General features: G+C 46.6%; 1 protein-coding gene across 13 annotated transcripts in view; it reads right to left on the bottom strand.

Annotated features, from left to right (window-relative positions):
• Positions 1-16698, bottom strand: part of LOC128251922 (unconventional myosin-XVIIIa-like) — a 32874-nt gene that overhangs the window by 779 nt on the left and 15397 nt on the right. For 3 of the 13 annotated variants that reach the window (XM_052979182.1, XM_052979183.1, XM_052979185.1), the window contains 7 exons: positions 8506-8640; positions 8213-8440; positions 3844-4218; positions 3491-3769; positions 1026-1984; positions 583-966; positions 351-524 (listed from right to left, as the gene is read on the bottom strand). In XM_052979182.1, coding sequence (XP_052835142.1) covers positions 351-524; positions 583-966; positions 1026-1984; positions 3491-3769; positions 3844-4218; positions 8213-8440; positions 8506-8640 — 2534 coding nt within the window. Of the gene's footprint in view, positions 1-145; positions 525-582; positions 967-1025; positions 1985-2207; positions 2479-3490; positions 3770-3843; positions 4219-5280; positions 7123-8212; positions 8441-8505; positions 8641-10432; positions 12342-14342; positions 14544-16698 lie in introns of those variants that run through there. The other 10 variants (XM_052979187.1, XM_052979193.1, XR_008267257.1 and 7 more) reach the window with 10 other exon arrangements.

Here is a 16698-nt window from a genome sequence, read left to right as displayed (position 1 = left end):
CATCGGGCGTTTGGTTTTTATGATTTTGTTTGAATTGGCAGGAGTCATTGGTGGATTGAAGCGTTACAGCGTTTCAGCGTTGAAGTGTTGGCGGCGGTTGTCGTTTTGGTTTTTTGGGTCGTTTGTGGATGTGGATTGTGGCGGATGGTTTGCATGTATGGTTTAATTATTTAAATTAGATAAGCCGGCAAATAGCAACAGACCTTACAGACTAGCTAACTGGCTAACTAGCGATAGGCATATTAAGAGTCAGACAAATAGAGGGTGAGAGAGAGAGTCTTTGCTGGGTGCTTGGGCCTTAATGCTTGTGCTGCTTTCTGCTGTTCGAGTTGACTTCGCTATCAGCGTACCTAGGGCTGTTGTCGTCCTTTTCGAAGACCACGGTGCGGGTGGAGCTGACAACGGAGCCACCTCCGCCGCCGATGCTTCCGTTAAGCGACTGCTGTGAGCTGCGCTTCACATGCACTGGCCGCAGCCGATCCTCCAGATCGCTGATTGAGCCCACCGAGCTGATGCTCTCATCACTGCAATGGATAACCATTAGTTTTGCTTCTATCACTAGGTATTGTACAACTTGTTTACCTTTCGCTTAGCTCTTCCTCGCCCTCCTCCTCCATGGCCTGCTGGAGATCCGCTATCCGCTGCAGGGCCAGGCGCAGATCGTTCTTCAGGGCCGCCCCCTCGGACTCCATTTGCTCCATCTTCTTCTCGAGATCCTTGCGCCGCGTCAGCGACTCCTGTTCGCGACTGGAGACCGTGTGGAACTCCTCGCGCATGTCGCGCAGACTCTTTTGCGACTTCTTGATCACATCCTGGGCCTGCATCTCACGCATCTTTGACTGTGTCACCTCGTTCTGCAGCTTCTCCAACGCCTCCTTGTGACGGTTCACCTGCACCTCGAGACGAGCGCGAGTGGCCTGCTCCAGTTCGAGTCGGGATTCCAGTTCCTTGGTGCGCAGCTCCAACCTGATCGTTTGATAGTGATTAGAACAATTAAGATAGATCATTTTACCACATCCACTTACCGTTTGGACATCATGGCCATAGAGGGATCGCCCAGATTCTCTACGTTATCCAGGCGGTGTTGCAGCTCGCCCACCTGCTCCTTGAGATTGTTGCGCTCCGCTTCCATCTCGTTCAGCTTGAACTCAGCCTCGGACACGTTGATCTGCTCAGTGTTCAGTTGCTTCACCGTGGCGCTGTACTTCTTCATCAGCTCGCCCAGCTCCTCCTCGTTCTCCTCGATCTGGGCCTGCAGTTCGGCGCGATCCCTGTGTGCCGCATTGGCTCGCTCCTCGGCGTCGTTCCTGGCACGATGGGACTCTTCGAACATGGCCTGCACCTCGGTCAGTTCGGCTTCGGCCGTTTGCCGCGCTTTCATTGCCAGCGAACGGGCGGACTCGGCATCTTCCAGCTGGTTGCGCAGCTGTCGGATGAGCGTCTTGCCGGGCGTGTCTGCCTTGAGGCGCTCCAACTGTGTCTGGGCATCCTTGAGCAGGGCCTTGTATTTGCGTAGATCCCGCCGAAGCTTCTGGTTGAGGGCTTCCTCGGCATCGCGATCAACGCGATCACGGTCCTCCATGGAGGAGAGCCGACGCTCCAGCTCGTGCTTCTCCCGCAGCAGCAGCGTCCGCTCCTCGTGCTCCGTTTCCAGCTGGCACTCGAGAGCCTTGATCTTCTTGTAGCCATTGCCTCGCACCTCCTCCAGCTCTTCGTCGCGCTGCTGGGACTCACGTCGCGCCTCCTTGCGCATCGTCTCCAGGGTCATCTCCAGGCGCAGCTTGGCCTGCTCGAGCAGCTGGATCTGGCCGGCCATCTCGTCCAGTTCCTCCTCCTGCTCCTTGGCCCGACGCTCCGTTTCGTTCTTGGAGCGCCGCAGCTGGGCAAACTCCTCCTCGGTGCCGCCGCCAAAGGTCATCTCCTCCAGTTCGCGCTGCAGCGAGGCGAGTTTTTCCTCCTTGAGGTCAAGATCCAGACGTGTGTCCTGTTAATTAAGTTAAATAAATAAAAATTTTTATTTTATCAAACGATGCATTTTAGATGAGACTAGATACTTGATGTGTTTAGGTTACTTAACTATTATTATTATTATTTTCACTCTGTTATGAACAACTAAGTAATCAACTGCAGCTTCTCTACATTAAGTCAACTTAATAGCTTCTGTTTTCTGGAGTTTGGAGCTTCACTTTGTGCCCATTTGGACTCACTTGAATCAGCCGAGTCGAGTAGCGGAAACTCATTGCTGTACTGGGCTGGGCTGGGCTGGGAAAACTCAGTTTCTGTGTCTGTGACCGTGGGCTTATGCTATCTAAATCGCAGTGGCCAGTTCAGCTATCGCCCTCCATGGAGGCTCTTCCTCTTCCAGCTAATTATGAGTATCGAAAGCGTAATGAGAACGCCGCCAACGTTTTAATTTCTTTTTGCCAGGCCAAACAATCAGAACACAGACTGGGACAGACGGAGGCGGAGGGATCGTTCTATGTACTATGTACTATGTAATCCAGTTATCGCACGTTGACGTTCGGCGAGCTACTGTCGAGCGGAACCGTGAAGAAAGCAGCAAAGCGGAGATCCACAAATGTGTGACCGAAAGGCAGACACAGACAATCAGATACAGAGCGGCGAGCGAGGCAGAGAAGCTCGAGTACAGGCCGATAAAAACATGAAACCCCAAGAACTGAGAGTCGAGAGCCCAGAACCCAGAACCCAGAATTGGAAAGATCTCGGAATGGAAATGGAACTAGGCAAGAGAGCGGGTCGCACATGCAACACATGCCGCACATGCGCGCATGTTTTGAACGCTCGGCGGTGTGGGCAGGTAGGCAGTCTAGGTAGAGCGCAGACTGTAGACTGCTGACCGTAGAATGCCGCAAAATGTGCATGGGCAAACAAGCCGAACGAGTTTCCGAGTCCGAGATATCCAGTATCTGAATCGGTATCTTGGCTGCAATGTGCGCACCGTGTCGCCAGTTGCTCGAACATTGTTCAACAAATGTCATATTAAAATAATGAACTTGAAAGGAATTTTTTAAATTTTAAAATGATAATAGTTCAAAGGATCCATACATTATTAATATTTAGAATAGAGGTTTTCATTTTAAACATTTAATCCCCTGAAAAGAAGGGAAATATAACTATCAAATTGATAGGTATTCTTTTAAATTTAATTTCAACTTTTTTATGTTTCAAAGAGTATTCATAATAACAATAGGAAAAGTTATTGCAGGTTTTTAGAACACAGTCATTAATTTTAACTCTCTATATCTCCTTAAAGAATGAAACTCTTTAATTTTAAGATAATCATAAAAGAATACATTTTAAATCCGACAACCTGTCTAACGAATGTCGAAAAACACCCTTACATTTTTAGATACTTTCAAGCCCATGAAAATTCCCGGAATCTATCTCATGCTAAATGTTAGTGTTCTTAAAATGTTGCTTAGCACTTGTGGCAACATGTTGCCAAGACAATGTTGCAGAAAGCACTTACCGCCAGCGTTTGCTCCAACGTGAACTTCTCCGCCTGCAGGACGTCCTTCTCGCGACCGTAGCGCTCCTTGGCCTGCCGCTCCTGGCGCGCCGCATCCTGCAGCGACTGACACTCGGCATCGAACTTGCGCTGCTTCTTCTCGAGCAAATTGTTGCGGGCATTTTGCTCCTCGAGCAGCATGCGCAGATCGTTCATCTCGTTGGTCATCTTCTGTGCCTTGCGCTTCCATTGGCCCACAACCTGACGTTGCTCCTCAACTTCTTCGTAGGCATCGGAAAGCTAGAGAGGTTGAAAAAAAAAATAACCCATTGAGGCTTATGATTGGGATACCGTCTAGTGTCAAGCCAGCAAACCTTCTTCTCCAATTGCTTCTTGAGCCCGACCAGCTGTTCCAGATCGTGCTCATGCTGCGTATGCAGGCGTCGTTTGGTGAACTCCAGTTCCCGGGCCACCCGCTCGTACTTCAGCTTATAGACTCCACCTGCGCCGCCGCCGCCCTCCTCGTTCTCCGCATCCTCGTCCTCGGAGATGCCATTGAGATCGGACTTGGCGCATATCAACTCCATTTCCAGCTTCTCGGTGGCCTCCTGCAGGTTCTTAACCTTGTTGGCCTGATCGCCCAGCTCCTTCTCCAGCTTCAGGCGCTCCCCGGTCTCCGCCTCCAGTCGCTCCGTGGCAATGTGGGCCGTGGATCGCTCCTCGGCCAGGTCCACCGTCAGCTCGGATAGCTGCAAAGATTTGAGCACACACGAACCATATAGAACATTCATTTTTAATTTCGTGCCAGTTTTCTCAAGGAATTTATTATTGTACTATTTGACTGTTTGTTTGGGTTCTGCGATTTCGATTTCTGGCTGCCATATGTCCAAACAAGTGAGATTATTATTTGTAAAACGCTTTTGTCGGAGTGTCGATATTTTGCGAGTTACGGGAAATACTTATTAAGCCTTGACCTGCGGAAATGCGTTGCTAATAAAAACTGATTCTTCTAATAAATTAAATTTGAATTGTTTGAAGAAGTTTCATGATTTTTATATATTACCGATATACAAATATTACAAATCAATGACTAAAGCTATACCTATTTAAGTCAAATGTTTTATTTATGTCAGCTGAAATCTTTCACTTTCCCATGACGTCGTATATACTCCAAAATAGCCAAGATTGAGAACCGTAAAAAAGAAAAACAAAAGTAGTCGCAAGAAAAATTGACTTAAGATCACAAAATGTGACAAGGAAATTACTCATTTCGTAGGATCATTTACTAAACCATAGATCAAAGCATAACTGTCAGAAGTAGTACTACTCCCATGACACAATTTGAAACTGACTCAATGAACTGTGGAAGGTCGGTTCACTGCCCCCTTGAATGCTAAAACTTTTGAAAAACTTAATTTCCAGAAAATATTTTGCAGATCTTATTTTTCCAGCCCACGTAAGCTTTTGATTTATTTAATTTGAACCCAAACGAGAAAAAGAAACAAATATTATGGATATTAATGTGGAATATTTCCCTGCCGCCCGAAAGAATTCCGCCGTGTGATTCACCCAGTACACGATCCCAAAAATAGATCCTCATCCAACTCAGGTGTGGGGGTGGGCGGAGGAGCTGCGCCGCCGTCAATGTCAGCGCAGCATGGAAGTCCCCCCATCCCATTCGCAGTAGGTGTTTGTTTAGGAATTTAATATTTATGAAGAGGAGACATCATCACCCCCCACTCAACAAGAATTAATGGTTGAGGGGCGGGAAATTGTGTCAACGACAAGCTCAAGGTCAGCCCAACCGATACCTCATCGTCCTCCTCGCGAATGGTGCGATCATCATCATCGTCGTGGTCTCCGTTGGTCAGGCTAATGGTGGCCACCGAGGACTCCCGATCCCGGTTCACCGAGTTGCCGCGCGACGTTGGCGTGTGGGGCAGCTGCTTGGCCAACTGGAAGGCCTTGGTCAGGATGTTCTGCGAGGAGCGAGTGCGTCCCACCGATCCGCAGCGCTCCATGCTGTTCCGTTCGCGCTGTCGCTCGATCAGCGAGATGGTATCGTAGTCATCGTAGCCGGAGCAGGTGCTGCCCGGAGTGGTACAGCGACTTTCCGATCCCGCTCCGCCGGTCGTCCGACGCGTCCTCCTGCCCATGGCGGTCCACTCCTCCTGCACATGGTCCGTGCGCTTCAGGAAGTTCTGGATCTTCTCGCTGAGATAGGCGGACGAGGTGCGCGGATCCTCGAAGGAGGGCGAGGCTCGCATCGACTGATGCACCGGCTGTCTCTGGCAGCCGAGCACAAACGACAGGTTGCCGTCGAAGACCACGGGCGAGCTCTCCAGCTGCCGCATCTCGTAGGGATCCACGCCGCCCGATCCCCGGGTGTAGGTCTGCGGGAACACCCTGCGCGGCGGCGTCTGCAGGCGCGAGTTGGCGGTGTAGTTGGAGATCGAGGACTGGGTGGAGCAGCGCGAGGACACGGAGTAGGCGGGACTGGGTGAACGATTTACCAGGCGATCCGCTGCTGTGGACGAATTCAGTGGCAGTTTCAGCGAGATCTCGTACAGGCTTTCACAGTCCTTATTACCCAGCAAGGACGATGAGAACGCCGAGCTGCCGCCACTGAAACTGCCACTCGTTGTGGTGCTGGTGCTGGTTTTGGAAGTGTATTTGGTGCTGGTGGTGTTGTTGCTTGGGTGTGTGTTCAGTGCGGTTCGTGTGGTGTGGCCATTGCTCAGCACAGGACTCTGCTCCCGCTGCTTGGGCAGCAGGCGGAGCTGCTTCCTGGCCTGACTCGGCGGTGGCTTGGGTGGCCGTGCCAAGGGGGCGGACCCACTCAGCGTGGAGTTCAGCGAGGAGCCGCTGCTGTTGTTGTTGGAGGCCAGCACTCCGCCTCCGGATCGCGTGCCTCCATTCATGGCTGCCAGTACGCGGGCCAGGAACTTCTCCTTCTCCAATCGGTCCGATTCTAGCGGGCCTCTGGCATCCTCATCTCCTGAAGCTGCAATGTCAGCAGTGGCCTCATTAGCAGGCGACAGGGGAGGCATGGGTTCGGGTTAGTGGCAAGCGGGTCGGCAGGGGGTTAAAGGGGGTTAAAGGGGTTTCGTTTTTGGGGATCGGGGTACGGTGTACTGGGTATTGGCTCTGGGGTTTGATTCTGTGCAAATTTCCTTGGCCAATATGTGTCGGATTTGTATTTCTGTTCGCAAATTTTGAAATTTCACAATTTTTGTGTCGTTTTGTCGTCGCTTGTTATATCAATCGAGTTCGTTTTGTTGTGGATTCTTTTTGTGTGTCGGTGGGGGATTGGATTATATTATGCTAGGGGCTGTCAAAAACTTGAGACCGTTGATGCAATTTAAATTTATCTCGGACTGAATTTTTGTGTGACTTGTTGTTGCTGCATTTATTTCGGCCTCAGCACGCGCGCGCTTCAAATTGCCAGCAGATAGATTTTCCTTTGTTTTCGCTGGCTTTTATTGCTTTTGGCAGTGATTTTTCACACACGCACAGATCAGATCGGATCGGTTGGACTCGAATCGGAACGGATCGGATCGGATCGCATCGAATCTCCCGGACACGGCGCCCACAGGCCTCAGGCGTACGCGACGTTTGCTCGGCGACTAAGTGTACGGTTGATGCGTACGGGTTTCGCTTGATTCTGGCCAGCGGAAAAGCTCGCCGGCAACTTGTCTCTCTTTTTTTTTTTTTGGCAAACCAATCACCAGAGAAATCTCTTCTTTTTCTGTTTTGCCTCAGAGAGGAGAGGCGCCATCGAGCCAAGTCAATTGCAACATCGGAGCAGTTCCGCCTATCACATAATCTATGGCCTGACGGTTGCCTCTTGATTTCGGCCAACTGTTGATCCAATAATTTGGCAATCTTTGGGAGCATTATGTAAACCCTATCGCATCCCAGCTGCAGCTCAACCGTAACGCGACCAAGCATTATTAATGATCTTTTAGAGCATTTAAAAATACTTCTGGCTATTCTGGTGTGCGATATGTGCGAAACATTGCCTTAGCATCCACATCCCATCCATCTCCACCAGAATATACATATATATATATATATATATATGCTCGCTCAGACTCTCAGAGTCAGAGTCAGTTGGTGTTCAATGCCCAAAGTGCTATTTTTAGCCCACTTCAAAAACAAAATAATACAAATGGGGAATGGAAATCCACTGGCAAATTGTGCATCTTATTCACGCTGCCTAAGGAAAAATAAATCAATCTGCGAATTGATGAGGCATTTAACTGACTAAAAGGCAAATCTTTTGATTAATTGGTAGTAAAGAAATTCAGCCACAGTGATAAGACGTTTGTAAATTTGTATAATATCTGTATACTATATAAAAACTTCAGTAATCTGTGAAACTTTTCTCATGGCTCCTTGAATCAGTGACTCCTATGAAATGTTTGACATTCTTTAAACCATTTCTGAAGACACAAGAAGCAAATCCCTCACACTAGTAATTATTTTGGTTATATATAGATTAAAACACCAAATATAAATATATATTCTTCTTGAAACAGAATCGGTTTCCTAATGAAGAACCCCCCGCTGCAATACAATCTAAATATATTAAGTATTTTTCATTTTCTTTTGGCGTCCCAGATATTTAAGCACTGCCAACGCAAACACGATCACGCAGATGGACTTGTCATGTCGCTGTGGCGCAATTTTAATTGCACACCCATTCGGTCACTTGTCCATCTGGGGAGCTGTGATACCTACCTTGGCTTCCAGCTTTTGGTTCTCCGCCTTGACCTCGCTGCGATCGCACTCAATCTTCTCCAGCTTGGCCCGCAGCATGATCAGCTCCTCGTTGGCCGTCTTCAGCTGCTCCTCGGTGCGGTGGACGTTGAGCAGGGGAGTGACCCGGACCAGGAGACGCCACCAGGGCCAGTCGCGAACGGCAAGGAATGCCTTAACATTGCGTTGAATGCAACGAACTGCCAGTTCCTTTAGAATACATTTTGGATATATTACAAATTGCCAAATAGCTCAGTGATGGGGTTTAAAATTACCTGTACTCGCCGCTGGGACATCTTTTTGCGGGCCAAGTAGCCGCGACAGAATGCTTGCAATTGTATAATGCGATCCGAAAGCAGGACATCGCGCTTGGCTTCTAGATCACTAAGTACTCCTGATCGGAAGAGGATCTGAAATAAATGAAATATATTTTTATATTGTGTTCTGAAATGGCTTAAAAAAAAGTATACAAATCGTATAATCATTTTTTTTAATTGGGTACTTTTTGTTTGTCAAAATAATATACCTGAAATAATTTCAATTTTATAAACAATAAATTGAATATGCCAAAAAAAGCACAGTTCCTATAAACCACATTTGTAAATATGAACAATTATTTCAGGTTGTTTATAATAAATACGTACATTACGATCTTACTGCTTAGTCAGCATTTGTTTAAAAACAAACCCAAAACAACAAAATTCTCAATTTGAGCTGTCGACAGACTTAACAAAAATATCAACAAAATTCCTTCGTAAAATGAGTAACATGCTTTAAAAAAGTAAGTCAATTAGTTGTTTTAAAAACAATTTAATGGCTCTGATTGAATAACTTTACATAAAGTTATATTTCCTTTATGTTATTTTTGACTGAACATTTTGGGTCAGGTGCACCATCAAACTCAATTATTTAAGAGTGGAGCGGAAAGTGAGAAATCAAAAAACAAAATCACATCATTCCCTGGAAGTGAAGGTCAAGGTGGGCTGACTTAGCCCAGACCATGCAAATGAAGATGCAGACTACTGGAGAGGCATAAGAGGGGGGTAAATCTAAATTATAAGCAATTTGAACACCTGTGCGCAAAAAATGTGAGGATTCCAAACTCTTACACAGGTGTGAAAGTGTGAGGATGAAACGGCGGCAGCAGAGGGCAATGAAAACGAAATTGTAAACAAGATACTGCCATAAAAGCAAAAACCATCACTGTCTGGAGTGGTGCCCTCCTAATGGCGGTTCATGCAGGTGGAAGTGCACTCAGTCAAGTGAATATTTCCGTGGAGTATGTATGTGTTTTGCATATCTAGGGCCACCGGGTTCCCATACAAATTAGCCGCTGAAAAGACGCACCTTTTCGAGGTGTGGCCCTCACCTCAGTCCCAATCTCAGTCTCAGTCTCAGTCAGTCTCTGTCTGTCAGCGCCAAAATTCGCGACCGCGTCGAGAAACTATTTTCTCGAAATTTTAATTATGCCCGGCACGTAGACAAAAATGAAAGTAAACCAATGTGAAATGGCAAACTAAACTGTCTTGTGCCGGCGAGTGTTGGCTGAGTGTGTGTGTGTGTGTGTGGCACTGGCACAGTCATCACCTGCTGCTGGTGATGGGCTCCATGGACACTCGGATGTGACCATTTGGACACAGGGAGTGGTTGGTACCGACCGATAAAAAGCCAACTGAAGTGGTTTTTCTGTGTGCCACAAACCACCGATTAATTCTAATTTCAGACTTGGGGAAAGTCTGAACAGAAAAATGTCAAAAGATATTATTTGATCAACCTAAAAGCACAGACACAGTTTAAAATAATGCTGAAAGGAATGTCATTTAACAAAAGTATATCTGATTTGGAAATAAATATGTATATAGCATGTATGTAAAGTACCAAATAAAGTTTGTATAGACTACTTTTTTAAATAGAATGGCATAGGTGTTAGGACCTCGTGTGTAGACATAGTTGAAAGCAAAGCCAAAGCGGTGAAGGAGTAGGGATTGTGCCAGAGGGGAGAAGGAAAGATAAATCCATAGCAGGTGGTTTTTAACAATAAATATTTATTCCATTTACAGCATACGTTAGATAGAGTTAGATATAGACAGAGGCGAAGCAGTAGATGCAGCTGAGAGTTAAGATTGGAGTGGCTGGGGTGGATCGGATCGGAAGCGGGATCGGCTCTGCCGCCAGTGCAAGTCAGTGCAGCCGCATAGTTACCTCTTTCGTGTAGGTGGGGTAGATCTCCACCTGGGTCTGGATGCAGCACACGGCCTGCACCTGGGCCACCATCTTGCTGGCCACCACAGTGGGGCAGTGCGTGGTGGTGGCAGTGGCAGTGGCAGTGGCGGTGGCACTCTGTTTGCCAGCCGCCGCAGCTGCCTCGAATTTCTGTAGCAGCTCGGCGATCTTGTTGGACGATTTGCTGCAGCTTTTGGTCTCCGTTGGCTGCTCCTCGGCTTCGTCGCCCTCGGATTCACACAGACTGCCGGTGGAGTTGCTCGTGGAGGTGGATGTGGAGAGCTGCGGGTTGCTAATGTGCCCCGAGTCATCCGAGTCCTCTTCCAGCTCCGCCCGGATTTCCTTGGTCTGGTTCTTCAGAGGCTGCTGCGGTGTGGTCTGCTGCACCTCCTTCACTACTTTCACCAGGAGTTCATGGTTTTTGTCGGACGTCTCGCCCAGCTTGGGCGGTATTATCTTGCAGGACTCCAGTTTGGGTCTGCCCACCTTCTCTTCGTTGGCGTAGTGCAGCTTCTGCAGCTTCTTCTTGTTCCTCACCAGTTGCGAGTGCTCCTTGATGACTCCCCGACTGCCCGTTCTCTTGATCTTTGAGCTCATGCTCTCCACCTGGCGCAGGATGTCCTGACCCTTGGCCAGGCACTTGACCAGCAGCTCATCGCTGTTTGCATTGGGTGACTTGGGTTTTACAGCTCCTGGTTTCAGGGTAGAATTAGCTCTTCTGGCCGCTGGCCTGGCCGTGATTTGTCGCTTCTCCAGGCTGGAGTTGGCCCGCTTGGGCATGGTCACTGCAGCTGAAATAGCAGCTCTTGGAGGCCCTGAAGTGTTCAGCGTCAGCATGGAGCGAGTGCGCTGTTTGGTGGCTGTGGCTGTTCTCAAGCAAATTGGTTGCTCCAGGGAGAAACTCTCGCTGCGCTTGCGCAGACTGGATTGTTTGCGCACGGGTATCCTGCTGCCACTCAGGTCACTCAGGGAGTTGTACCGGGAATCGCCTCCTCCTCCGCGCAGTAGCAGCACTGATCCTGCCAGTTCCGGGGACTGGTAGACCTGCATCCTGCCCACACCCATGCTCAGGGTGCTGTGTGACTTGGCCAGCCTGGGCTGACGATCGCAAAACTCCGCGGGCGGAGATGGCAACTCCTCGGGAGCAGCTGGTTTCATTCCCTCCAGCGGCGGATACTCGTTGAGTATGTGATCGAAACTCTGGAGCACCTCGTTCAGTTTGCCCTCATCGTGAGCCACCTTCTCCAGCTCGGCAAAGATCTCGTCCTCCAGCGATTGCTGGGCCAAGCTGAGACTCAGGCTCAGGTGACACTCCTCATCGCTGTCCACATAGCTGCAGACGCTACTGGTCATCTGGCTGGGCATTTGCTGGACAACGGGACTTGTTGTGGGCACTGCCTTGGGTGTGTACTTGCCACCCACACAACCGCCATCCACCGTACTAAGGGCACTCATGGATCTGGTGTGTTTGCTTCCTTTGCAATATAGTTTGCCACTCAACTTGGGCGTTAGATTATCCTCAATTTTGTGGCGTATGTGCGAGAAGAACTTCTTGCCCGCCCCCAGGCCATGCTTGGGCCCAGTGGGCGTGGCAGGGGCCACAGGTGGTTGTGGATGGCTGCGCACCTGGCCCAACTTGGACTTGACCGTGTGCTTGTACATTGCTCCGAGATTATGTAAAGCAATTGTCCAGCGTCTGGCGGTAACGGCGGCGAGTAAAAGTGCATATAATTTCGCAATAAATTGCAGTTTCCCTTTCAATGCTCGACGGCAACTGGCGACTGGCCACCACTTTCACGGCTTGGGCGGCGGCAACTCTCGGATGTGCTCTCGGATGTGGTATGATGTTTTCTCTTCGGACTCGGCAACGCAACTGAACTGGCTGGCTCAAGCAGACGCAGTCCGAGTCCGAGCCGGAGTCCAAGCCAAATGCTGGCTCTGCATTCGAAAGTGGCTTATCGAGAAACGGCTGGCACATAAACACAGCTCAAAACAACACAACACAACACAAAAGCACAACACAAACTTGGCTGAGGTCGCGGCCGTTGGTTGATTGGTAATTGGTTGAGGGAAAGGGGCAAGCGAGTGCACCAGGCAGCGAACCCCAACCACCAACCACCAACCACCGATCCTCAGGCTGGACCAATGATGCTAATTACCAGCACCAACAACAATTGGCCACACATGCTCGACCTGCGGCTACCCAGCATAATTAGTCACATCATCGCCAGCCATCAAGGCAATTGCAAGAAGAAAAGCGTAAAAAGTGAGGCAATAGACTAGGTCTGGAACTGCCCTCGGCCGGCTTTTATTTGTGTTTCCATTTTGCCCTTTCATTGCCAGCAATTGGACTCGCCCTGGCTGCCACACAAAAGATTCAAAGCGATCCACGGATGGGCAGGGCAAAAGTGCCATGCTCATTGGGGACAAATAAATATTGGTATAGGCCGCACTGGTCTAGACTTTAGAGGTTGCAGCACGGTTGAAAGGTCGTTAACCAGATCGCTTAAATGGGATTTAAGGTGGACTTTGTCAAAGTACATAACACAATAATATTAATATTTAAGTAATTATCCACAAAGACAAATAGTATTAATCAATAATAACACCATAATTACACTTTGAATGCAAATAATGTTAGGTAAAACATCAACATCAAACATCAATTCAAGTGATTGTTACTCTTAATTGGTAGTTTGCATATAAGAACAAAAAGCAACTTATTTGTATTTATTATTTTGTAATCAGTGATGTAAGGTAAAAAGGGCATATATATGCCCTACAACTTATTAAACACTTGTTAGGGAAAATAACAAGGTACTGCAAGGTAAATAATGCATGATAGTAAATAAATGGTTACAACTTAGAACACCTTTTAAATGAAATAACGAATGGAACGAAAACAAATGCACAAAACCGGGATTTCTAGTTACTAATTACAAATATCAAATGCAAAATGATTTTCATTCAACTTTGTAATTATATTGTTGAATAATTGCATTGACCTCGTACTACAATTTACCCTAAACCTTAATAAAGATCACAAAATCTTTAAAACCAATGCACGTCGCATTTTAAGATCAGGAAATCCTTGATCCTCCGCAGTCATCATTGCCATGATCGTGACAGAAGCTGCTGTAACGATGTCATTGGGGCTTCCCTTACAGATTTTGTGGCCACAAATTGAGGCAATTAGTAGAAACATAACCGAAGTAAACAAGTCCCGCAAATGTCGAAGAGATTACACAGTCCGTTCGAAACGCATTTCATGCAGCTTCCTGGTTATTGTTTCATAATTAAAAACTAGTTTACATATATAGTAAACAGGGCTCGTCTGGGTGGATGGAGATAAAGCTTAAGACGCCTGGTCGCGCCCCCTTCCAAAGGGAGGCATTAATGAAGTTTTCGTGTCTCGATTGCGTTTGGTTTGGGCTTTTAATTTCCCATCCATCCATCCGACTGGGAGAGCTAATTTAAAAGGTATTTTCCCCTTCTTCGCCGCTTCGTGGCGTTGACAGAACCCGCCTCAACCGAGTTATATAATAATCACGTTCGGCAAAGCCGGACAGCCATCAGCCATGAACCACTCCCCATTTCTAATGAAAGCGAACGCTGGAAATTTCACTTTGGTCAACGAAATTTTAATGTGCACTGGTCAAATGTGGTTTCCCAGTGAGGCGAATGCAGGTTGCAACGTCATTTTCGATTTTTGTTTTGGTTGCCGTTTTTTTTTTTTTTTTTTTTCTTTTTTTTTTTTTTTTTTTTTTTTTGGTGAAAGTCGGCAAGGCGACAATGCCGCCGTGCGTGTGTTCGTAATCATAATCGGGGGAATCGGTATTGGTTTCGGATTCGGATTTGGATTCGGATTTGGACACTTTTCCGTACGTACAAGGCAGATGAAGAGGAGGGCACAGACAGCACAGCCAATGGTCAGCAGGATTGGCTCGGGCAGCAGTACCAGCTCCTGCCCCTCGCCACAAAAAATGCCTAGGAGCTGAACACTTTTACGGGATGATCGGGCGATACTCGCGTTGCCGCTCCACGGCAAACAAACTGCGCTTTTATCCGACCACATCTTGTGGATAGTTCAGGCGATTTCCATTTGCAAAGTCCAACTGAGTGGCAGAGAAGCCCCGTCCATCTTGCAGGCGCAGAGATTACATCTGGGGAATTCTATACCCCCAGTCAGCCAACAACAATGGCGGGATGAACTTGACCGTGAAAGCAGCGAGCGTCATCGCCCAGCGGAGAAAGAGTCGCGGAGGGGGGAAGACGAACAAACTGGACTGGTCGCAAGTGACGTCAAAGTGGCTTTATTGCGATCACTTCACTGACCAGCGAGCACTGAATGCTGACCAACCAGAGGCCGAATGCACAGATCGATTCACAGTTGCAGCGCTGAGAACAGGAAATAAGAAACTCAAGCGGGCAGCCAAGTGAATCCAAAGATGCTGCATGTAACCGATATTTTCCCAGGGAGCAAACACAGTCGAGGACATCCTTCTAGAGCCAGTCAGCAAAATATCTTGTATTTCTTAGGGCTTGCTTTGCGACATTTACATTGATCACTGATTGACAGCACTTTTATATTAAAAAGTTTTGTAATATGAAAAACATTTAAGTATTTCCTCAAGAAATAAAGTCTTCAACATTCAAGTACTTAGGTCTTTAAATAGATGGTCAGACTTTTAAAGTACATGTCATAATGATAATTAGCTTTCAACATGAGTGATTGCCCAAGAAAGTGTTTTATATGAGATCTGAAGTAGTGATGGCTTAAATTATAATTTCATACACAGTTTAAAATGCAAGTAAGGTTTTCAAAAGCTATCCATTAGACAATTTCATGACTAAGTTCAAAAATAATTTATTGCTACAGCTGCAGGACCATAAATTTTGTCTTTCCCGTTTTATATTTTCGCGTTTTGCATTTTTTTTAAGACAAGAAATGAATTAACTTTTTTAAAAAAGATATATACAACAAACATAAATAAAATATGTATAAAGGAAAAAAAATAATACAATAATAAGCTTTCTTTTGGATTTTTCTCCAAGCGCATTTCAACCAAATCTGCCATGTGCGTTTAAAATATCTCACTTACGAAATAGTTCTATAAAAAAGACGAAAATTTCTCGTTTTATTGTAGTTTTGCGATTTATAGGGAAGTAAAACCACACAACATCACTGTGAATTGGTATTAATTTCAGGCATAAATTATTCAAGAACTTTAATATATTCTAATTTGATTATAAGCTGAAGGAAGAGACCACTACTTTGGTGAAAGAGGCTGGAAACAAATCAAACGTGCCATTATTTGTCAAGTCACGCTTACTTAGTGTGCAGACGAGTAACCAGTTTTAGGTTTCCTCAAAATGCGAACGCTGCTGTGTGTTTCCATCTAGAAAGGGATCGTGATGATTGAGCGGTGCCCATTTAATATAATAATTGCAGAGTAAATTCAAGTTAATGAAGCGGTCCTGACGAGGAGGTGATTGTTCGCATGCCACAAACAATTACAGGAGACTGCAGATGGAGAAACGTTTGAATACTTTTTGACTGACAAATGACATCCGTCGAATTCCAAGGTAATTTCTCGATTAGATTGAAAGTAACAGCAAATTATTTGGACAAATACACGGAACAATGCCAACAGATTGCGCTGTGACTCGTTTCGTTTCGTTTCGTTTGAAATAACCATAATAACAATAAGCACATATTATGTGTTTGCCTTAAAACGTAAATCCTGTCAATAAACTGTTTGTAACAAGTCGGCGCGAGATCAGCACATACACACGACAATGGCATACGCCACGCACGGGTTTAACGATCTTTAAAAATATAAAATACACATACATACATGTTAACATGAGCATGAATGAGTTTTAACCAAAAATAACGCAGAAGAAGAGCCAGGCAAGTCGTAAACGCAACTTAATACCTGCTAAATGGTTTGCAAAACAGCTGAAAGTTCCAAGTCCCGATTGCTGGGCTGAACCCTAACACATTTTGAATCTCTTGGCCCAAACACCTAAATCTCAGCCGCATTTCGACAGAAACAGGTGAAAAGTGTGGAGGTGCCCAGTTCTAAGTGAGATCAACGACTCGAGACTTTCTGTTTACAAACCCAATTCTTCCAACTCGGAATTTGAGTTAACTGGTGTATAATAAGTGTTTGATCCAACTAGAAATGATCGGTGCAATATAACAAATGATTAACAAATAATTACTTATAATTTCTGAATGT

This window comes from Drosophila gunungcola, chromosome 3R, assembly GCF_025200985.1.
Source record: "Drosophila gunungcola strain Sukarami chromosome 3R, Dgunungcola_SK_2, whole genome shotgun sequence".
NCBI classification, from domain to species: Eukaryota; Metazoa; Arthropoda; class Insecta; order Diptera; family Drosophilidae; genus Drosophila; species Drosophila gunungcola.
This window is presented reverse-complemented; position numbering and strand designations above follow the sequence as displayed.